Source organism: Apteryx mantelli, chromosome Z (assembly GCF_036417845.1).
Source record: "Apteryx mantelli isolate bAptMan1 chromosome Z, bAptMan1.hap1, whole genome shotgun sequence".
NCBI lineage: Eukaryota > Metazoa > Chordata > Aves > Apterygiformes > Apterygidae > Apteryx > Apteryx mantelli.
The window spans coordinates 58366648-58390629 of record NC_090020.1 but is presented as its reverse complement, the minus strand read 5'-3'; the positions used below and the strand labels follow the sequence as shown (position 1 = coordinate 58390629).

General features: G+C 37.9%; 2 protein-coding genes across 7 annotated transcripts in view; both read right to left on the bottom strand.

Annotated features, from left to right (window-relative positions):
* MCCC2 (methylcrotonyl-CoA carboxylase subunit 2) overlaps positions 1–9117 on the bottom strand; it is a 42509-nt gene extending 33392 nt beyond the window's left edge. For both annotated transcript variants that reach the window (XM_067315265.1, XM_067315266.1), the window contains exons 1-5: positions 8984–9117; positions 4315–4381; positions 1228–1312; positions 862–963; positions 129–256 (exon numbers count right to left, since the gene is read on the bottom strand). In XM_067315265.1, coding sequence (XP_067171366.1) covers positions 129–256; positions 862–963; positions 1228–1312; positions 4315–4381; positions 8984–9106 — 505 coding nt within the window. In that variant the 5' untranslated portion in view covers positions 9107–9117. The remainder of the gene's footprint in view (positions 1–128; positions 257–861; positions 964–1227; positions 1313–4314; positions 4382–8983) is intronic.
* Positions 9118–10434: 1317 nt separating this feature from the next.
* Positions 10435–23982, bottom strand: part of BDP1 (B double prime 1, subunit of RNA polymerase III transcription initiation factor IIIB) — a 51215-nt gene continuing 37667 nt past the window's right edge. For all 5 annotated transcript variants that reach the window (XM_067316418.1, XM_067316422.1, XM_067316423.1 and 2 more), the window contains 10 exons: positions 23452–23609; positions 22868–23009; positions 22228–22414; positions 20730–20790; positions 18967–19168; positions 17751–17967; positions 16853–16895; positions 15229–15523; positions 13587–13824; positions 10435–12881 (listed from right to left, as the gene is read on the bottom strand). In XM_067316418.1, coding sequence (XP_067172519.1) covers positions 12753–12881; positions 13587–13824; positions 15229–15523; positions 16853–16895; positions 17751–17967; positions 18967–19168; positions 20730–20790; positions 22228–22414; positions 22868–23009; positions 23452–23609 — 1672 coding nt within the window. In that variant the 3' untranslated portion in view covers positions 10435–12752. The remainder of the gene's footprint in view (positions 12882–13586; positions 13825–15228; positions 15524–16852; positions 16896–17750; positions 17968–18966; positions 19169–20729; positions 20791–22227; positions 22415–22867; positions 23010–23451; positions 23610–23982) is intronic.

Genomic DNA, 23982 nt, shown 5'->3' with positions numbered 1-23982 from the left:
CATACTTGGTTGTCAAATCTGGGGATCCATCAGTCTGAATAGCATCCATTTAAAGAAGCAGTCTTTTATCTAGAGATCCTGAGCTGCCCTTCGCACAGGACATTTGCTATTTCTGCGATGGGACTTACCCAAATACAGACATGGGAGGTGATTTTGCATTGCAATTTCTTGAGCACGTAAATGTTTCTTAACAGTGATGGGATAATAGGTACCACCCTTGACAGTTGCATCATTAGCAACAACCAAGCATTCCACCCTAAAAATAAAACAAGTTTATGAGAGAGAAATATATTTCTAATAAACAAACATGTTTGTTGGTTAAGAAATGCAACAAGCCCAGGACCCTTGAAGCCTCTGGGATACTCAAAGAAAAAGCCCTCCTCACCTGCATTCCCTCAAAAACAAGTTATTACAGCAACCTGAGCACGAGGATGTCCTGCTTCACAGTCCCTTAATTCTCTAAAATAATGCTGTATAACACCACATTTAATTTTGACATTAGTCTTGGTGGAACTTTCAGCGAGCAAACCTAAATCTTAGTCTAGTATACCACCCTATCTTTTCAAAATTACTTTACTGATGCACCAATCTCCTTCCTTTATCGGACAACAGAACCTCTATGTGTGTTAATAGAGATGCTCTAATTAAATATGGGACATATTATTTAACAAAGAAGAAAAAAAACCACAAACAATTACTTCCTCTTGGCTAAAACTAAATGATTAAGATAGCAACTTCATTATTTTTTTAGGTCTCAGAAGTGAAATACTAAAGACTAATAGCTTAATACTGACAACTAAACAGAATTATACCTTCTTCCTTTTCATACCATCAACAATGTACATCATTGGTATCTCTCACCCAGATATTCGTCCAATGCCTGTGATAATGCCTCCTGCTGGTACCTCTTCCTTACCATACAACTGGTAACCTGCAAACTGGGAGAACTCCAAGAATGGAGACCTGGATAACAAGAAATATCTTGACAGGATTTTAAAAAGGACTTAGCCTCATATTTGCCTGCTACTGAACCTTGCTTACAAGGTTCAATTTTTAAAAACAAACCATTAAAAAAAAAAGAGAGATAAGCATTTCAAACAACACATCTGTAAAATTTCAGATGGTGTTATTTGCCAGTGTTTATGGAAACTAAAGAGAAAACAAGACTGCTACATTACTTACACACAAAAGAGAATCTGAAGCTTTATTAAAAAAGAAAGTACCTACCCTGGATCAATAAGCCTGTCAATTCTCTCTCTGGGTAACAGCTTTCCTCTTGATGTGTGAAGCTTACGGGCTTTTTCTCCACCTCCTGTGATACAACAGTCATTCATTAGATTTACTGTGAACATAGATAAATAAATCATCACATATATTAAAACTTGGGATGGAAACACTGATGAGTTCCCAGTTATTGAAGTATGGACCTTAATATTACATTTAATAAATAATGGTTTTCACTTCAAACAGATTTCAGATATTGACGTAAATGCTTGTTTTTCAGAATCTACTCTGTTTTTCCCCCTCATTCTTTATAGCTAATCTTGAAGTAAAGATTCTAATAAATACAGTTGTCTGAAACTATCCACCACTTTTTATCAATGAACAGAGCAACTGACAACAAGAACATACACAGAGGAAAGTACAGTAATGAGAACTACAAAACACACTTTCCCCAAAATTGGTTAAAAATAGCGTGTTGAATCCAATCCTGAAAGAAGTAGCATGATCAGGATTCACTTCCTTAAACTACTCCAAATCTGTAAGCATCACAGTTAGGATATACAGCATTTAATATCAAGGTTATATTTATCTTTGCTTCATTTCAACCCTTTACTCAAGGTGATCCTATATCATATGTTTTACTCTCTAGAGTTTTTTGTTATTAAATACTTAAGATTTGTTGACACATCTTGGCCTCTTAATAACAACAGCTTATCCAAAGAATGTTTCTCTACATACACAGATCACTGATCCACCTCTTCACTTCCAAATTGTCTCCCCTGTCCAAAATAAAGAAGGTGCTACTTTGCTAACATTGCCCTTGGGACTTCTAGGTTTCCTTGTAAGCTAAGCATTGCTAAAGCAGAGCTTTTAAGCTTTCCTTTCAAACCCTCTCTCTTACCTCCTTCCTTGATCATTATGTTCAACACCACCATTTCACATCTGTTAAGGCAGGCCTGAAAACTGGCAGCTTACTTTTGATTCGGCCTGTTCATTAGGTCTGTATAACCAGTCTCAGTTTAAATCTTGCAAATTCTTTCTGTACAAGTCTCTTAAGATACAGCCTCTCATATCCACCCACAGAACTAACACTCTCATCCAAGTTCTCAACATCACACATCATGATTACTACAACATCATTTTCTCTGACCTTGGCACATACCATCTTGCCCTGCTCATTTACACCCAGAGTGCTCCTGCAAGAATCATCTTCTGTGCCGTGATTTTTGTCCTCTCTGTGCATCCTCCTTCGTCACACACTAATCAAACTCCTTGTCCTCCAGGCCCTATAACCATTCTATTAAACATTTCTCTTTCAAGATTAAGAAGTTCGCTCCACCCTAGATTAGCCTTCTTTCTGGACACTGTCAACAGCAGCCTCCCTACCAGTGAAATAGACTTGGAGGTTTTCAATTTGAAATCCCCTCTTTAATTTCTTTTCTACAACAACATCTACAAAAACTTGACTGTGACTGTTAATATGCTATGATTACTGCTAGTCATGGAGACTATTAGTATCTCAGCTGTTTCTTGTGCTTGTCATCAGTAATGCATCTCTTGTCATTTATTATAGGCTGTAAATTTTTTGCGGCAGGGACCATCTTCCTGTTGTGCCACCGGAGATGATGTTGTAGAATGGGATATGGGTTCACAAAAGCGCTGCCAACCAAAGTAACAAATACAGACCGCAACATGCATTACACACATCTCCAGGAAGAGCTCATTCAACGAAAGTTGGCTCTTACAAAAAAAAAAAAAGATGTTGCACTTATCCTTTAAAGTATTCAACATAAGTACGTAATTCTTTTCGTATACTTGTATGATAGGCTAAGCAGTCTCAGTCAATTCCACTCTCAGAAAGGCGTATTAACATCCTGGAAGAGCTCCCTAATGGAGATAGAGAAAAGAGGAGAACAGTGTTCTTGTCCTGTTACCACACAACAGGCAAGACAGGAAAATGTGTAGCAGGAGTCTATGGGTTTCAACACCTTCCTAGGCAATCCTGGGGCCTTGTTTCACATCAAGTAAGAAAAAACCTAAGCATGTAATCTTAACTGCACTCCTTTCTAAAGCTATAAAAGAAATAGTATCATACAGATGAAGAGACAAATAGTATCATTATGCACACGAAAAGGGGAGTATCAAAGCTGCATGCTCAACCTCTGGTAGCACAGTTAAACATTTTTATATCATTTTCATTTTATACTCCTCAGTTAACTGGAATTAATTCAGAAAGCCTTACAAGTCAAGAAGATAAAACACAGATTTCTTTTTTTTTTTAACTAGTACAGGCTCTCTTTTGCCCAACAGCACAGCTACAGCTAGGTTCTTTCAAAATCCTCTTCACAAGCAAACAAGCAGGCAACTTGAACAGAAATACATTGGCCAAATCAATTTGTTAGAAAAGCAGGCAGCAGAGCATGAAGCAAGGAAGCAGATGAAGTGGAAACTATATGTGTATCAGTAAGATTCCTCTGTTAATAATCCTATCTATCTAAAAACTATTGCCATTAAATTAATTAAACAAACATAATTTTCATTGATTTCTAAGATCTAAATTGATTAAAAATTAACCAATTCCACATCTCCAGTTTCCACTATTTATTCACTTTGTTTACTTTCTGCCTCTCAGGCAATGAAATTAATCTTCTGTTTTATTAAATCAGCCTTGCTTTTATTTATTGTCTGTTTCCAGTAATTTATGCATTTGCTTGCATTTGAATATTACCGTGATATTCAAATAGCAAACAAAAAATATGTTAAAACTCTAAATTCAATGGTAAATAAATAAATAGGAATGTTATGGACATATTACTTAGTTTTTTGCTAAACCTGAATTATTAAAAAACAAAAACTAAATTTTGAACCAAATTAACCTGAACATAAACCCTTTAAGATTTTCAACTGATGAAAGATATCAGATCTAGATTCAAATGGATTAGCAAAAATTTCTATAATGATGTCTACTATAATCCAGCTTATGTTGTAACTGAATGAACTGTTTATGAACATGCAGCTGTAAGAAAAAAAAAAGCACTATTTTGGGATCAGTTTAAAGAAATGTTCTAAAAAATGGACCATCATACTTACCTAATTTGATTTTTTCTGCTTGCTCTTGGAGTTCATTTACTAGTGCTTTCATTCGCTCATAGTTTTCCTAAGTGGAGAAAAATAAGCATTTCAACTTTAACTGAGTAACAGTATGCTGTTTTAATAATAATTAAAAAAAAAACACAGAAAACAGTGTACATTATTTCTTTCTCTTCAAAATTTCAATTTACCTTATTACCTTAAAAACTTTATTAAGTTCTTTGAAGTAATAACATTTCTACCTATGTATGGTCTTTCCTCAAGCATCTCAAACATTTATAAACAAGCTTCATAAACACTCTAAGTGCATTAAGACTGTAGAAGACTTGTTCTAAATTTAATCAATCAAAAATGAGATTAGTCATTAAAGAGTCAAAGTGTTATTTTTCAGGATTTGTTAATTTTTTGTCATAGGTTTGTTTTATTTTTTTAGTCCAATTTTGTAAAAAAAAAAAAATCAAGAGGATTCAAATCAAGTGCTTCTATGTCTCTCGTAACAAAAGACGAACAACCTGTACTGCATAGAAGTTTGTAAACAATATTCACATTCTTACTGCTTAGCTAGAACATAAAGATAAAACAGAGCTTTTCAAGACCAGAAAAGTGTGGTCTTCTTGACAATCTCTCTCTTACAAAAACAAAAAGACTCCTAGAGCTTTGGATATGAGTGATCTGTTACTGAGCTCAACATTGCTCTCAGATTTATCCAAGACAGTGTGCCCATTAGAGCAGTTTTTACCATTTCCTAGATATTAAAATATACTATCAAGCTTAATTTGGCTTTTCAGAGATGTTAGTAACCACGTGACCTCTTTAAAAAGTGTAACTGCAGTAATGTATTAGCTGCTGTATAAAAATTCACATTGCCTTGTCTAATTACTTCTCATTTAGAAGATACCAAAGACTACTTTTATGTTAGAAAAACCAATCTAGCAACTCTTAGTATTCAGACTTGAACAATGAAAATCAGGGTTTTCCCTAGAAGTAATGAGGGCTGAGTTAAATTTTTTCAGCTCCATCTCAGTCACAGAAGGGCACCAAGATGGAAAGGATGAGGAAAAGAAAAACACATACACAAGTGCTTCGCATTCAAACTATTGTAGCTGCATATTGTAACTTCAGAAAGAATAAATTTCTCCCCCTTTGTAGTTGCTACAAGTAGATGAAAGATATTCTACTGAAAGGTAAAAACGCCTCAGCTTAAAATAGGTCTTAGCAATTCCACCAGCTTCTCTACACAGTGGGTATACAATGTCAGGCCTCGGAGGTCCTCCAGCAAGATCAAGGTCACACACCACAGCGCTAAGCACAACTCTGCTGCCATCACCAGCTCTTGGGAACGAGCTCGCCTATTCTGATGAAGGCAGCTGGGAATACGGGTCTCCAGAGACACTTCCACGCATTTCCTACCGCCCGCTGGCCAGCAAACACCTAATGTGCTTGAAGATACAACCTCAGTTAATGAAATCTCTCTTATGTGTGGTGCCACCTAAGCCTCCCACCAACCGAGAACAAGTGAGATTACCAGAATTCTGCATCTCTTCCCTCACGTGTAAGGCTGTGTTAGTGCGTCCACCACATTATTTTTTCTTTCAGCCTACTACTTCTGATATTTGAATCCTTCTTCTCCCTGCCCCAGTTTCGATACAGCTCCAGCACCTACCCCCATAACTGTTTTTTTTCTCCTAACCTGTGAAAGCACACTTCCATCGCCTACTGACAGTTTTACCTCTGTCCACAGCTTTCCAAAAAGCAAATACAAAACAAGCAACAACTGTTAATTTGACTCTGCTGCTACTTGGAGAGACTTCAGGCAGTAACTGCAGCCACACAAGCACATTCACCAGCAAAGAAACCAAAATCCGCATTTCGTCCATCAACAGTCTGATTACAAGTTAGCTTTTTCTCTGTGAAACTGTAAAATAGGCATTGTAATTCTGTACTTTAAAAAATCTGCAATTATTAAAACACTCAAAGTTATTGTATGTGTGATTAAGAAAAAAAAAAAGACCTCCATACTCTTTCAGTTGATCAAGCTGGTTTATTTCCCAGGATTGTACATAATCAGTTTTCACTGTTTCTCCTTGTTCAGCCAGTCTGTTTTCTCTAAATATACTCATCTTTTTCACACAGTACTGAGACTGAAAAAAATATATAAATCACCCTTAGAATAGGGAAAAATGCACTTTAAAAAACTGGCAAAAGAAGATAGAAGTATACCAATTGCAATCTAATGCTTGCTTTTTTATTAGATTCTGAATTAACACTCAGTGTAGCTACTTTGGCTACTACTGTCCCTCTCTTCCACTGAGATTATGTACAGTACATGAAAAATCGTGAAAGGATTTTTTAGATCATCTATAAAAAATATTGTACCCAAATGAGTTACTTCAATTTTCTACCTCCAAATTCACTTAATTTCTAATTTTATCTTTCAAATCTTTAACCAGAACACTACATCACTATACTTTACAAAGGAAGAGCAAAGACGCTTTTAAATCTTATCACAGAATTTGAATACACACAGAAAAGGCTGCCCTCAAAGCCCAATGTGTTAGTTCTACCATGTATTTGTGGGCTTTTGATTAAACAATGCCAAAAAGGCAAGTGAACTGACACAAGTTCTTACTGGAAACTGGCCTTTACGACAGTAACTTCTGTAAAATTCTGCTGTTAATATGAGGGTTTCTAGGAACTGTAAAGCAAATCTAAAAGGCAAAAACTACAGCCTAATCCTACAGTTATTGCATGAGCTAACTGAGTTATTGCTACCTCAGCAAAATGGCTATGAGAGCTAACGCTTGGAGTCCTTACAGAGATTCTGCTGTATTTTCCAGAATTTTGACTCACTCACTTTTAAATTACAATTTTACCTGTCTGGTTTGAAAGACAGCGTACATTACGAAGGTCAACCAGCCTAGCTGAATTCACAGCCAGAAAAGCAAACATTAGCTAAAGAAGGTGTAACCTTCATCTTATCATTATGCTTTCTTGTGTTTGCACTATTATCCCCTATATTACATGTATTTCGGATGGTTAAGTACTTCACAGCAGGGACCTCAGTTCTTCGTGTGTTTGTAAAGCATTACATACATTTACAGCACCCTGCAAATTATAATTATTTCTACCAAATACTAACACTTCTAGCTACCTTACTGCCTGAATGACATACCAGATGTATCCAAGCAAGTGGACTTGTCTAGTACAGTTTGACAAACCTGTCCTGTCTTGACATAGCATTGGAAACTGCTGCCCAAATACCTGAACATTAAGAAAAGTAAAAAACTACATTCTACAAAAAGTTATCAAGCCTTGCTTTTCCTCTGAAATCTAAAGGCACATACACAAAGGGAAGTCCAATGACAGCTCAGCTCAGTAAATAGATATATTAAATTATTACTCATTGTTTATGGTTTGTGAAATGTATATGTGTGTGTGGTATATACACACACACACACACAAACACTGAAGTTTCAGTCACCTAAGTTCTGTCCCAAAATTTAATTTCTGCAAAAGAAAACACAGAAATGAAGAAAATATTTCAAAGGGAATACCTATTCTTGGTTCACTTGTGATTTTACCCATGTCCAGCAGCACAGCTTTTCCAGCCTAACTGTAAACATGACTTTTATCGTCAGTCTGATGACATTAACAATCCCCCATTAAAAATAAACCAATTTACGCCAGGTACAAGCAGAATCCAATAGGTGGAATTAGAGCCTTCTCTGTGAAAAGAACGGTTTCTTCTCCCAGAGGAGACTGTCATTCCTCCTCCTCCTGCCCAGAGGACTCTGCCAGTGCCCTTGCTTTCTGGAGGCACGCAGCTGGCTTTGCAAAACCATTCCTCCTGCCTTCAGGTCAGGAATTAATTTGCAACACAGGCAAGTAGTTTCCAACTTTTAAATCATTAGGCAATACCTTCAGCCACCTACTAGCTCCCTGTCTCCATTTCGTTAGTGACAGACTGATCAGTCCCTCACTACTGAACATGCAGGGGGAGACGCCTCTCAATGGGAAACGGCATTCTCATCAAGGCAAAAAAGCAAGCTGAAATAAAAGAAGATTCACAATGAGGCAGAAGAGGGTACGAGCCCATGTTCCTTTTATCTGGTACCTTTAAACTCCACCTGAATGAAATAAACACAGTTTGGCATTTCTTTTAAAAAAGATCAAAGATGCAACAACTCCATGCATCTTGCGCCGCACGCAGGATGAGCTGGGACCGATTCACTTTTATCACAGAGAAGCAGTCACTAACTGTGACTACTGTACTAGCGCAACTCAGAACTGTTTCCCTTTTATTCTCATGCTTTTCCCGCAGAAAATATCACAAAGCTATGACGCTAAAACGAGCGCAGCCCTCAGGCCGCCCCTCGCAGGCGAGGTGCCGCTGCCGAAACTCGTGGCCGCAGCCGCCCCGGACCAGCGCCCCGCTCTGCACAAGTTGGGAAGCGGCGGCGGAGGGCGGCGGGCCGGGCCGGGCGCCAGCACGAGCAGCGCCCCCCGGGCCGCGCCCGCGAAATGGCAGCGCGGCGCGGCGCGGCCTGCAGGCGCCAGCGACGGGCGGGGGTGTCACCGCCCGGGCCCGGCCGGCGGCGGGTCCCGGCCGCCCCCGGGGCCTCCCTGCAGCGGCCCGCGGGCGCGGGGCGCAGGGCGCGGCCCGGCCTACCTGGTACAGCGAGGAGCTGGCGTCGGGCGCCGAGCCCACGGCCGCCACCGCGTCGCCGCGGTAGGCGCGGGCGGAGCGGGCCGCGGCCGCGCGGCGCAGCAGCCGCCAGCGGCCCAGCAGCATGGCGGCGAGGCGGCGGCAGCGCCGCGGCCGCCCGGCCCGGGCCCGCCGCCGCCGCCACTCCCCCCGCCGCAGCCAATGGGCGCCGCCGCCCCGCCGCGGGCCGCCCCGGCCGCGGGGCCGCAGGGCCCCTGCCCGCACAGCCGCCCTGCAGGGCCGCACGGCAGAGGGACGCGGTCCGGGGCAGCCAGCCCGCCCTGCCCGGTCCTGCCCCCGCACGGCTTTCCTAACTTGCCTCGAGGCAGGCAGAAGTGCTTAACGAGCAGGCAGAGGAAAAACATGCAAAGTCGCTGTAAGAAATATAGTTACTGCTATCAAACCAGAATTGATAAGTGACTCTTAGAATTTGCACTGCAGACTGGAAATTGCTCTCTCCGTTGTTTTCCAGTGTATTTGCTGTCACATGCCCTGTGGTAAGAGGGGTGGTTCATAAGTGCATACATTAGAGTGAAACTGCCATTGCATAAGCCTTCCCCTCTATCCCTGTCCCTTAAGCTTGCTTACTACACTAAGTTACAGAAGGGTCATACATGGCAGCAAACCATTTGGGTTTTTTTTTAAGGTTCTCTGCAGCCTCTTGAGGCAACCCACCCCACAAGTTGTGTTGCTATGGAAATAACAGTGATAGCACAGATGTAACAGCAAGAAATACGAAAAAAGGTATTCCAGAACTGAGAATTTTCAAATTAAAAAAAACAGCTATTACTTTGATAATTAAACCTGATAAAATGTAAAAAGCCTTGTAGTTTATATAGATGCATAAATACACAAGAACTGTGCACTCTGTCCTTTTATGAGTTCTCTATTTCACTATATGGAATATCAGTGCTAAATATATCATAAATACTGTATTTAAAAGGAATTTTTGTACACTTCTCAGACAGGATTACATAGTAACAGTTCTAGTACAGCCAGAAAACCCCTAAATATTTTTTAGAAGTATGGAGGGTTTTCTTCATTACCTGCAGAACTGTTGAAAGATTATGGTAATATTGGCAGATTTTTAAAAAATTCTATTTGCTTGAGCTGCTTCTTCCTTTCAAAGCTTTGCTGTTTTCTGGCATTCCAGTTTTTCTTTGGTTTTACACAAGGCTGTAGTTTTTACATACAGGTAACATTGGGAAGTTTGATACTAAGTTAGGCACTATGTTTAAAAAAAAAAAAGTTAAAGTGTATTCATCTGTTATCACCATACAACCTGCATTGCAACACTTAGCTCTATAGTCAAAACCTTACCCCTTCACTTTTCTTTAGAAACATTTCTGTTAACCCATATACATACGAGCATTTAAAAATTGCAATAGATATTCAAACAAATGGAACCACAGGTAATATAAAATAATTTATTCACATAATTTACATGTAGAATACGACTGCTTTCTTTGAAACAGAAAGCTTATACGTGATTATACACATGTCAGACAACTCTAAGCAAAGCACTCCTGTGCCATACCTTCATAAAAAAAACAATAAACTAAATAAGCATTGAGATTTCACAATTCTTTTCTTCCATCCTTCACCATTATAAGGCTTCCATATCCAAACAGAACACAAGTTGTTTTATCTCTATTTCAATTAAATTTGCTCTTGTTTTGTTTTTTAAAAAAGAGTGTCCTATAACAAAGTGCACATGGTTTGCTGTCCTGGGGGTGGGGGGGAGGGGTGCAGGGAGGGGAGGGAAGACCAGCCCCAATCAACAGGACAGATAAGGCACCTTAAATCTTAGTTATGAAATAATTCTTATTTTTGCCTTGTAATTTGAATGCAAGCTAAAATGTAGGCAGCTAAATGTAGAATGGCTATCAGCTTAGAAAGTACTTAGGGCACATTATAGCCTTCTCCCCCCTCAAATCTTCAGACTATATCAGTGCAAGTGATTTAAACATGCCACATGTAACAGGAAATAAACACCTACATACATGAAATGGTATCTACAAGATATACAATACAAGGAGCTTTATGTATACATTAATCTATTTCATAATGTTTACAGTAAGATGATATTTAGATAAACATTTCAAGTTAAATGGAATAAGCAGAACACAAGATACTGTCTGAACAGAAACTGTTGTCGTTGGGGTTTTTTTTGGACAGTATGCTTTCAAGCAAGTTACTTTATTCTGGGAATTTTAGTCCCTTTTTCATCATCTCAAGAAAATACAGCTGTTTGTGACATTTGGTTGACAGAGGCCTCCTAATGTACTAATTTATAGTAGTTTTTCTGTGCATTTTTCCCTTACTCAAAGTTTTAAAGGCTTCTTTAGAAGCCTTGCCAATAACTTCTGAAAAGGCAAACGCTCTCAAGCTTCAAATATTTCAATATTAACTAGATACTTATATGAAAATATTTGCTATGAAAATTACTTTCCAGTTTGAAACTGAGGATAGGTTTCTGGAGAGCATAACAATACAATTTAAACATCAGTTTCTCTTTCATAACAGACCACTGTTTTGCAAAAATACCTGCTGGTATTAAGCAACAGGAGAAAAATTTAGACTTCTTAAATCTACAAACTTACTTCAGGTAATAAAGACTTTGAGAATGTATATTCAATCTTTCAATGACCACCTGACTTTTAGACTTTGTGAACTTTTTTATCTCATCAAGGGAATCTTGTTACTATGCAAGTGAAAAATTAGACTAAAATCTAAAGCTACAGCAGAATTTTATAGTAAGTTACAGTATAGGTGGACATGAAACATACAGAAAACTATGCAAATGTAACTGCTTCAAAGCAGTAAATCCTCAAAGCATCCTCATTTATAGTCAAGGATTAGATACAGCTCTGTTTGTGCTACTTCACACAAGTGGAACTCTTCGGAAGTCAGCAGAGACATATACACCTACATATAATACCAAGGAACAGAAATGGCATTTAGTTCCTTGTTTTCAACATATTTAATTTAGAAGGAAATTAGCATTTAGATTGGGAAATGTTAATCTCTTCCTCCCCCTCAAATAAGATAGTTGGAAAGATTAACTTAGTACAGCATCTTTTAATAAGTTAAATACACGTTTTCCATGTTTCTCTTTATACATTTTTAAGGAGTTAAAACCATTTGGCTTTTCAAGTTAGGCTCTTTCAATTTATGTGAGACTTCTTAATTACAAAAATACATAATTCAGAGATGCCAATAAAAATAGGTGGCAATGCTGAACATATCTATGTATTTACTGGACTATACTTGCAGAATTTCCTTCTTGATCTACAGAGATTACACTATATATATATATATAAAAAGCTCAGTCCTCCTTCTAACAGGATACTTCACAAAAAGAAGCAAAGAACTTTTAAAATCAGTATCACAAGCTTTAGCATTATGATTCAAAGGGATACTGTCACAAGAATAAGCATTTACTCATTGCACTTTTCTGGAAGATAATCACACGCCCACCAGCAGCATCTGAACAAGTCAAAACATAAGCCAGCTGCTCTGGTCCAGTGACATCAATGTAGTGGTTTAGGTTATGTCAATATTTTTAAAACATCCAGGTAGCTTCTGAGGGAATTTCGTCTTTACTAAAGCTTATAACAACAGCTTGGCTGATAATAAGTTTGACATAATGGTAGAACAAATAAGAACTTTTCTAAATACTATTTGTTGTTGCATTACACTTTTGGATCCAGGATTTTATAAAGCCATTTTGCTATTCTGAATCATCCACTTCCATAAAGATGTCACTGAAAAAATACTCAGAGATCCTGGTTGGCTCTTCTTCCTTCTCTTGATCTTTAGCAGAAAGGGATGGCTTCTCAGGTTGCTCGTTACTGGGAACCTGTAAGAAAAAGAAAAGGCTGCTCTTAACAGCCTTGACCTGTTTGTGTTCATATATACACACACACACACACACATTTTATACACACACGCACATTCTTGAACTTCCATTTAGACAAGAAGGTCAGATACAAACTTCAGAATTTACTGAAAATGGAAAACAAGCAGACTGCCCCCCTCTTCTCTGTTGAGACTAGGAATACTTCCTCAGGGAAAACTGATTAATATTTTAGGATAAGCCATATACTGGGCAACAATCATTCCCCATTGTTTGACTTCACTGAATTGGCATGGGTTTTGGTTAAACCTGAGAACCATTACTACCAATTAATTCCAAGACACAGAGCTTCACAGGATACCAATCTTGGACCCGTGCACATAAGCACAGATTCCAGGAGAAGCCCTCACAGCATCACAGAAGTTGGATGGATGCAAAAATCTTGTGCAACTTCTGCTAAAGTAACAATAGAAAAATGGCCCACAGCTGTCACGGAAATCAAACATTAATAAATATATATGAACAGAAAAAACAACTCAACTCCTTTATAAGTTTCCTAGGCATGCACAGGTCAGGGTTATATCCACCGGAGCAGATACTGCTCTCAAAACTTGGAACACTACACGCCTACCTAAACACTCCCAAAATGACGACTCCACTGCTCTTCACATCTCAAAAATGGAAGGATGTTCAAAAGTAAACACATACCTTAACTGCAGCATCAGCAGCTATGTTCTCACACTCCACAGATGATGTGCTTGTAGAGGGAAGGGAACAGAACTCCCCACCATCCTCATTGGACAAAGTAGGTTTTTTTAGACTTCGCTTTGGGGTCACTATCCGAGGTTTCTGAACCTTCCCTCTATTCCCTTTGGTATCCTCTGCAGATTCAGAACTACTTTTTTTGCAAATTAAAGATAAAAATCCCAATGGTTTTCGACCACCCCTATTCAAAACAAATACAGTCAGAATGTCATAAGCATTGCTCCACAAAGCAAGATGTAAACAGTGTTATAGGAGTCCAATTCATTATACAACAAGCAGCAAATACCTCAGATGCAAAATAATTAAATAAATTAATTAATTAAATAAAAATAATAAGACACAAACCCAAAATATTTTATTTTGAGAAAAGCTTTTGTATTACTGAACATTCTGGCACAGGAAGAGTTTTCTGAAGAGTTACAGAAGCTCTCAACAGCCTCCAACCCTGACAACAGGAACCTACCATTCGCTACTAAGACAGAGCCTATAACAAGCTCCCTGGGTCTTCAGAGAGATTCCAGTGCAAGGGACATATTCCTAAGGAAAGACCTAAAAAGAGCTTCCTTCTTGTAATCAACAGAAAAGGACTCCTCAGTCAAGGATGGAACCACACAAAACTGTCCTAGACACCAGAAGGAAGACTCTCTGCTGCAGGCTTTCAGTCTATGGACATCATCCTATTCAGGAACAAGTACATTGTTGTATGATGTACAGAAACTGGAAAGTAGTCACATTTGTGAGGGAGGTGCAGACAGTATCAAAGGTTATTTTTCACATTGTTAAGAGTTTACAACCTAGGAAGTAATCTTTGAGGCAAGGATTCTCAATGTTCATGCATTATTACCCGGTTACTATGGCTATCCCAGGTACAAATAGGACAATTTTGGTAGTCACAGAAGTACAATGAAAAAGAAGGTGCAGATAACAGGATCAGGACAGCACGGCAACACCACAACCAAAACCAGTGAACAGAACAGCAACAGAGAGCAGGAACTCGAAACACTAGAGGGAAGGGGGAAAGCTAAATTAAAAAAATACATCCAAATAGACATACAGACGGACAGAAAGATGAAAGAAATATCCTCTGAGCTGTTAAAATTGTAACTCCTTCAGGGAAATGACACATCTTAAGTTAGTCCTAAAAATCCAGTATACTGAGTACTATACCAATAACAAATCTTACTGACAGAAGGACAAAAATCAAAACAAGTGGACAGATATACATATATTATAGTATTAAACTGAGCTAAGGAAAAGAACAGTTATCCTAAATCCATATCATAGCCAATGGATGTCTGCCTCACAAGAGGCATCTGTCAGTGTCTAAACAAACACACCACAGATCAGTAGTGTCCCTTGGTCAATCTGCTCATTTAATAACTAACATACTTCAAATTTCAAAGCAGACAGTTTGATCCTTTCTAATTTGCTGAAGAGGATAGACACTATAATTCTCATCTGTGTAGGTCACAAACAAGGATACTGTCCTTCTTGCAATACTAAGTGGAAAAAAGACATCAAAAACTCAATATGGAAACAAGGTCTCTAAACAGAAAAGGCCGACAAAACCTTATTCCATAAATACCTGAGTAATGGAGTTTTTGAAGATGCAGCTACGCTTCCAGTGTGCTCCAACTGTCCAGATTCATGCACATCCACCAGTTTTCTTTGTCCACTTATTTCTGCTTTTCTCTCAGAGGTTAGCCTAAATATCGCTTCCTCTTCCTGTTTGGATGTTGAATTTCCAAGTGATGCTGTCCCTGAATTCTGCAAAGTCTCAGATTGGCTTCTTTCAACTAGCAGTGTTGCAGACTCGGACACAAATGCAGAGGTAAGTACCTTTTTCTTTACTGAAACTCCTGCTTTTTCAAGAAGATTCCCTGTAAGAAGAGTTGAGAGTAATTCAAGGACTTCAACTGTTTATGCTCAGTAATAACAGTCCAAAAGATAGGTTAAGATGGCTTACACCATTACAAGAGAAGGGCAGAGCTTTTTGTTCAGTTTGTGCAGGGGTGTTGTGGGTTTTTTTGTTGGACTTTTTTTTTGGAGGGGGTGAGGGGATTGTTTTTTTTAAAGCATAACTAGGAGTTTAAAGTTCAAGGTTTACTTTTAAAGTCCCTGAGATCTTACAGATGTTATGGGGAAAAGTTAAAGTGTGGTTTTACAGTCCACCAACCCTTTACAACACACCACAGAGCTTGGTCCAGTCATCTGGCTGCTTAAGCTTCCACAATTTCTCTTTAAAGTAAGGATCAAAAAATAGTTCTCCAAAGCCTTCACAGGCACAAATCACTGAAGATCATATTGTCAAGAATACTGGCTAGCCCCTGCCTTCAGAGGCAGATAAGCTTTCAAAGAACTCCATTGTGTATGTATTTTCAAAAGACAAATATGAAATAAAATAAACAACATATTTTGGTATACTGTGGTTAAAAAACAGTTAATATTTTCAATTCATAGCTCTATAGAAAATAAAAAAAGTGTGTATATATACATATTTATCCATATATATGTCTGTATATATAAAAAGAAAATATATATACTTATATTTAAGCATTTTTCTTCATGTAAGAAAATACCATGCTTGGTCCAAAAATCTTTCCTAGATGATGTTTAAAATTTATCTTGCTTAAAAAGCTGGATAAATTTTACTGGTATTTAAGTATAAAAGTTCCAACTCTTCTAAGAACATTCAGTGCAAATGAGACTGACATAAATAATTCAGAGACTGAAATGTAAGAGGTGCATTTGTTTGTAGATACTAAATGAATATGATCAAAACAAAATTCCTTTCCAGATCCGTCAATTAACAAGTTATTTCTGCACTTCAGAAAGCCCTCCTATGAGCTAAATTCTCTATTTATGGTTGTCATTATTAGGTTGGTGGGGGGGGTTGTTTCTTATGTAGGTTTTTTTTTTTTTCTTCTTTCAAGTAAATAGACACCTGAAATCCGTGAGTAGACTAACTACGCCAGTGCTTTTGCCATCATTAATTTAATAGCCAAGAGATTTTTCAGATATGCAATCCAATGTACCTAGTTTATGGCAGAACACACAAAATGGTGGTATGAGGGGAAAATTCTTTTCTACTCTAATGCTAAATTAGCATAGGCAGGGCTATTCAGCAAAATGACAGCCAGTATTAAACTGTGATGTACTATGCATTTCTACGCATTATACTCCATTTCTACAAGTTTAAATTTACCTACCAGCAGCTCTCCTTGGAGAATTTGTGGATTTAGTTGAATAATCCTGTATTAAAAAAAAAAAAGTAAGTTAATCCTCTCACCATTCAAGAGACAGTGAAAGTTGACAAAAACTCACATCATGCATGCACAGTTCTAAGAACAGGAGTGATACAGAGGAAAACATCTTCGCTAGATTATCAGGCATCACTTAAGTCACTTCCTGAGCAGGCTTTTCAAGGTGTTTTCATGACAGATGACTCAAGACAGGAAGATGAGAGGTCAGAAAAGGAAGAGGAATGTGTTATCCAATCCTTTCCAGAGAAGCTCCCTCAGTCGTGTGGGGGGAATTATCACCCATTCCCTCACACACACTACAAAATCTTAGCCTACTTACAAAAAATAAATGGCAGTCAATTCTGTAAGCTTGGTCGCATTCAGAAAGCACAGAGGGAAGCTGGAAACAGGCTGGCCAGTTTTTATTTGCAGCTTGTTGTTTTAGACTAATGACTATTACGTTTAAAAAAAAAAAAAAAAAAAAAGGCAGGAACACATCTAAGAACTTCTTCCTGTAACAGATTCCACTAGGAATCATAGTATCACTCAGTGTCTCTAGACAGTCTGCCAGTCATCCAGTACATATCTAGAGCTTCCCCCTCCTGCAACATCACTGTCAGAAAGCCTGTGGTGAAGGAACCAAACGGACATATTACAAGCATGTCAATTGGGAAGCCTAATCAAGAAAGAGCCTAAAATTCCCCCCCGCAAAACCAACAGCCCAAAAACTGTTCTATGGTTCAAAATGAGCAATCTGTGGATGTCAATTTTCAAAGCAGACAGTGTATTTTTAAGCAAGGGACATAGTTAAAATACTCCATCACATGTTGTGCATCTACACTATACATAAAAACTATTTTCTCACCTTGTAAGTGCTTTCCAAGTTACCTTCTGCTAAAGTAGAGAAGGTTTTCTTGGCAGGAGGAAAATCATTCTCTTCAAGTTCAGCAGCTGACCTTTTTTGAGTTGTCTGCACCAAATTTGGAATGGGATCTACTGATGCACTCTGTAGTTGTTTGGTTTCCATATTGCTATCTAAAGATGCAGCAAGTTCATCAACTGCAGTTGTTAAGGATCCAATGCTGTTTATATATAAAGACATTATTGTGACTGTAAAATAAGCCAAAATTTACCTTGTAAAAGATTTCTGTATGACAATTAGACATGGATCTTTGGTGATATTCTTTCTTACTGCAAATATTAACTTTAAATGCACCATTTACCATCAAGAAGCATTTTGCTGCACTATCTTAAGATGAGTTAGAGAACTGAATTTTTTTTACTCATACTCAGATCTAATTACTTTAGAAGCTGTTCTATTTGAACCCCACTTTGTATGTTCATAAAGTATAAAAATATGCCAATGGGTTAACTACCCTAGGTAATCCTACAATAAAGTACTACTTACATGTGCAGCTTAGTCTTCATTTCCCCTCCCCACCATATGAACTTAAGAGAGTGAAAAATATAGGGAAGCAGCAGAGATTACGGAAAACAGGTAAAGCAGTAGGGTTCAGTGAAACAGTAAATGTACTCTAACTCTGCCTATCAGTAATTCTGCCTATCATCAATAGCTCCCATAGGAGCTAGAATTCTTACACTGCGTGGCCAAGATTCACTCTTAAAGACCTGTTCTTTTAATAACTAAGAGAAGGACTTCTGAGGTAACAGGGCAAGGTCCTCCACAATGGTGTGGAATTACATCACGCCCACAGTTTTGATCCGAGAATAGAACTTGCATTAATAGACTGGACATATAACTTCTACTAAAAAGGAAGACTTGCACTAAAGGGTAAATCGAAACCAAAGTTAAGGTTGCCACCAAAATCCCAGCTAACTAAAATACTATAGCTTTAAACCACCGATGAGATCTTTCTCAAATCTGACTGGAACACATTTCACTTGCTTTTTAAGTCTCTGCCCAGTCTACTACAACGACTGGTCTTTTTTCCCTTGCATTTCTTCTTCTAAGAAGTTTTCATGTGCATAAGTTCTAATGTTACACATTAAAACTTCTCAAAGAAGAATCCAAGGTTCACAGAAAATGTTTCACCTAAGATGCTCAAGAGTAAATCATTTACCTCTCCACTCCAGTCACGCTTGTTCCACTTGCATTGATTGGGCTGATGAGTATCGGGGCTGGTAGCAATGGTTCCGAAGTTTGTTCCAGCAAAGCAGACGCATCATCATATTCTCTTGAGTCAGCTGGGATTTCCACCAATGTTAAAATGAATGTCTGTTCCTCCTCTGGACATCTACTATGATCATCATTCACTACTGTAACTTTTCAGGGAAATAAATAAATAAGAAAAGTCTATCATTCAAGTTTAAAAATTACATTGTTCACTTTTTTTTATGCCCACACCACGTACAGCAACTAGAGATTAAGTGCTCATTTTTCAAGGGAAAAGGGGACTGGGAACATCCTGGAGACAATATGCTTCCTTTCTTCTTAGAGGAGATACCAATCACCACCCACTGTGGCCCAGTGCAGTAGAGTCCCAATTACCATTCAAAATGCAGAGTAAGAATGCTTGGTAGGAATCAAGCTTTTTAAAATGGGTGTTCTAGCATTAACAAACAACTCGCAGTTTAAATAAGTTTGTGTAACAGTGGTCAAATGGCCCTCTAATTGCTATTGCCAGGTGTTAAGAGTCACTTCTTCAAAGTGATAGGAGTCTGCTGTTTTGTCAATAATCCCAAGGTTCTTTTTCCCTTACTGTTGATTTGCAGAAGAGGACCAACAGAGAAGCATAGTCATCAATTTAATAAATGAGAAGTATACATAATTTAGCCAACAGATGGACATTAACAGCTAACTGCCAATCTCCATCTGTTAGAATGAATTTAAGGAGATAATATTTTTAAAGTTCTATTCAAAAGACAGAAAGCCACAGTGCTGCTCAATTAGCTAAAACAGCTCTCATTTTTTGCTGATTTAAAGCTGTTATTCCAACCTGAACTCACTCTGGTTCTTTACCTAAAGATGATTTAAGAAGCTCTTTCCTAAGACCCTTGCAACAACTGAGCATAACAACAGACAACCTGGAAGAAAACTAGCCCTGCCTTTCACACATCCCCAGAAGTTGCACCTTTGGCAGGAAGACTGCAGTTTCCATTTAAAGCAGGTATTTTGGGCTTCTGACACAGTGATTTTCCCATCCCTTAGTGGAATATTGGTTCCAAGCCACCTCCATTTCAACTTGTTTTATGTAAAAGCAGCTATCATCTTGGTACCTTTCATCACATTTAATTAATTAGGAACTGATTTGCTGACTTGTTACACCTGAAAAGGGAAGTCTGGTTTCTTTCTCCCATTTCTTTCCCTGTTTCTCATTTTTTCCTGCTCCATATTCACAGTCCTACCTTCCTACCCACACAGCTACACCACTGGCACTCACTAGACACTTTCATTAGCCACTACAGCTCACTAAGCCTGTGGAAAACTACACAGGTTCTTTCTCTCCCCCTGCTGCCCCACCTTCAACTTCTGACAGATTAGTTAGCTAGAGGCTCACAGAGGTCTAACAAGCGCTGAAGCCAGCACAAGGTAAGCAGCAGGAGCTCACAACAGGGAGGAAAGAGCAAGAAGTTTCTCTTCCACTGATTTTTGAACTTAATGAGGTACCATTCAAAAAGCTACCAAGTCTAGTTTGTTTCAATGAAATGAAGATAAGTGGAGGTTAGCAATGAGAATAACAAAAATGACCCACAGTGGAATGCCAATGAAGTAGACTGTTTTAAATCATGTCAATGAAAACATTTTTTTTTTGATTCATCTTTGTGTGATCACAAGATGCACAAATGTCAAATTTTGTTAACTTTGAATATTACTACGTTATACCTGAAGTCTCTTCTGTGCTGCTTATATATTGCTGTTGAAAATCCTGAACACATGCTTCGTTCTGGAAATAAAACATTTGCAATAAAACAAGTTAAGAGATCTGAGAAGTAACTCTAGAAAACAGGAAAGAAACAAATTATGTCAAATGCTGGAGAGCCAGAAAAATCTAGTATCATCATCATCACAATTTGTCAACTTTTACTTCTGGCTATTCTAGGTTGAAGGATACCAGCCTGACAAGAAACACTTGGACAGTACTTTTATATCATTTATATGCAGCTCATTGCCTCTGTTGATGGTTTGTTGAAAAAAATTATGCTTCCTACAGTACAGTTCTGTCAGAGCTGACTCACACAATAAATTGCTCAGTAGTGCTAAGAACACAAATTCCCCCAACTATTACAAAAACCACTGAGTGCCAGAAGAAAAATTCCAACCTCTGCAACTAATCTATCCCTTCCCTTTCACGGCCCAGAACACTGCTAATTAAAAAAATTAAAAAACCACACTAACATTGAAAGTTGCCTCCTCTCACACTGAGTGGCAGTCTTGTCTCCAGCAAATTCATTCTTGTACCTTGTTTTAAGTTGAGAGTAGCCTTGACACATCAACAGATTGCACTGGGGAAAACAAGCTACCACCCATTAGCTGTTCCATGATAACTGTACAGACCCTGATCTCAGGCAACACTAGAAAACCTGAGGGAAAATGAACCTATCTCTCATGAAGAAACAAGAGGCTTCTCATTTATACTAGAGCAGGGATACACAAACCACTGCAAAGCAATGGATGGAAATGGAAATACATGTATTATCATGGACAAACAAGATATGTTAAAACTCTTAGTTGAGTTTTGAAATAAGTGGGAAAGAGCACAGTAAAAGTGAGAAGGAATAAATAGCCACAGGTAGAAGAGTTAGGACCTTAAGATTCTTGGATACTCAAAATGCCATTTTCAGACTAGAATATATTTAACAGCTAAATCCCAAATACTTTAAAAAAAAAAAAAAAGATCTTCTAGAGGGATATTTTGTTATACGCTAACCAATTTTAATATGAGAATTAAAATCTAGTTTTGCCAAGGTTTGTTTTAAAGAAAAAAAAGTTTGTTTTAAGCAAAGCAAAAGAAGTTGACCATGAAAATGCAAAGACAGTAGTGACATTCTAACCAAACAAATATAACTGTACGAGGTCAGACCAAATAAATAAATAAATGAGTAACTTCTTCCATCAAAACTCTTTAAAAAAATTCTTCAAAATTTTGTTAGCATATATCACTTACAGCCCTGAAATGCTATAAACCGAGGCTTGAGAAGATGGGGTTCACCCGAATGATTAAGTTTAACTATGCCTATACAAAAAATAGAGGTTTCATTCACCAGCTGAAGTACCAGGTCTGTAAAATGGGTGAGTGAGTACATTTGCACTGAGAACCTCTTCCCATACAGAGTTTCGGAAACTGGGCACCTCTAGACTGCAGTAAAATTAAGTTCTTTACCTGAGTCAAGTTGATTGTATACAGATTGTGCTCAGCAGGACTAGGATTTTGCTCAGGAAGTCCATCCACAGAACTTTGATTTGGATAAAGCTCTTGTCCCAGTTCAGAAGCCTCAGGTTTTGGTGATGCAGTTAGAGCTTTTAATTCCCCTGAAGTTCCACAAGCGTTTCTCATCTCTTTTTCTGTTCTGAAAGATATATATATAGTTAATTTGAAACTAACTAAGCATATCATCCTGTGACATGGAATAAATTCTGTATAAGTATTTATTTAATATTAAGCTTACATAGTCACAGAGAATTAGTTTTTGAAGAGGTGCTCTGTTTCTCTGTGACTACATCTTTAACATTTCCTTTCAGATGCAGTTTGACAAGACACAATTAAGTAGCAAGGCGATTACTAAGAACTGAAACAGCAAACATAAGTTAACATTTTACTTCCAAAAGCTGTATGACAACATGCAAGAGAGCTTAAAACCTTAAAAACAAAACAGTCTATACCGTAAATCTGTATGCATTAACACACACCATTGCTGCAGGCATACAGTTTCCATCATAGGCATGTACTACCCATGCACTTCAGCGGCATATTTTAAGAAATTCAGGAATACATTCAATGTAAATTGACAATTTCTTCCTACCTCTCTGTTTTGTCTACTTGCTTGACAAGTTCTGTACTTCCAGTTGCAAAATCGTGAAGATCTAAAGAATCACCCACAGCTGGTCTGACCTGTTCTAGTTCCACCTTCTGCATTTCTGCAGCACCCCTCAGAACTGTGGCCTCTAAAGATTTAAAAACAAATATATAAATATATATATAATATATACACATATATATACATACATACATTTTGTGTGTGTGTATGTATGTATATGTATGTAAAAACATATATATGGAGGAGAAAGACATTAATGAAAGGAAAAAAAGTATACCGTATTGTACTATTTCTGCCATGGCCATCCCCGTAACTTAAGGGCTTTCCAGGTAATTTAAGACCTGCACAGAAAAGTCTCTATGCAGATTTTATTTAATTTTATAATGAAAGGTATATTTATATATAAAGCTATACCATAAATGGATACCCTGCTGTTACAATGGTGATGCATCATCTGTGAACACGAATAGAAAGTGGAGATTGATTTTAATTTAGTTTTATTTCAGGAACAAATGTGAATTTATCATCAGAAACCATTTTTAAAACCTTAGGATAAGAGACAGGCTTACCACTTTGAACTTGCTCTAGCTCTTCCACAAGTATATTTGTATTAACAGGCTTCTGAATAACGTTCTTATTTGACCTCAATTCTCTGAAGTCTGGCTCAGGCTTCAGGAGTCTACCTCTTGTCAGTCTTATACTGTTCACCAAAGGCACGGAGCTATCACTGCAAAGGTAAAAAGGAAAATACCATCGATATAATTCTTGATTCTGACAGCAGTGCAATGAAATTAGTATTTTCAGCAAAGATCACTCCACACACAACAGATGGGAGATGTGGAACAGAGGTGGTAAATTCTGGTTAATAATATAATAAAAGAACCACAAAACTCAAAGCAAAAGATCTTTGATTATACTTTTTCAGAGGGGTATAATATGACAGTTTGTTCAAGCAGTGAACCCAGTTTTTCTGAAAAAGTGTTCCATCAAGCTCTTTCAAAATTTACTAATTTTTTTAAACAAAACTAAAAAAAACACAAGAGAAAATGACAGCAACTCAACCAGTTCCTTGACATCCATTTGCTCTAATCAGAGCCCAT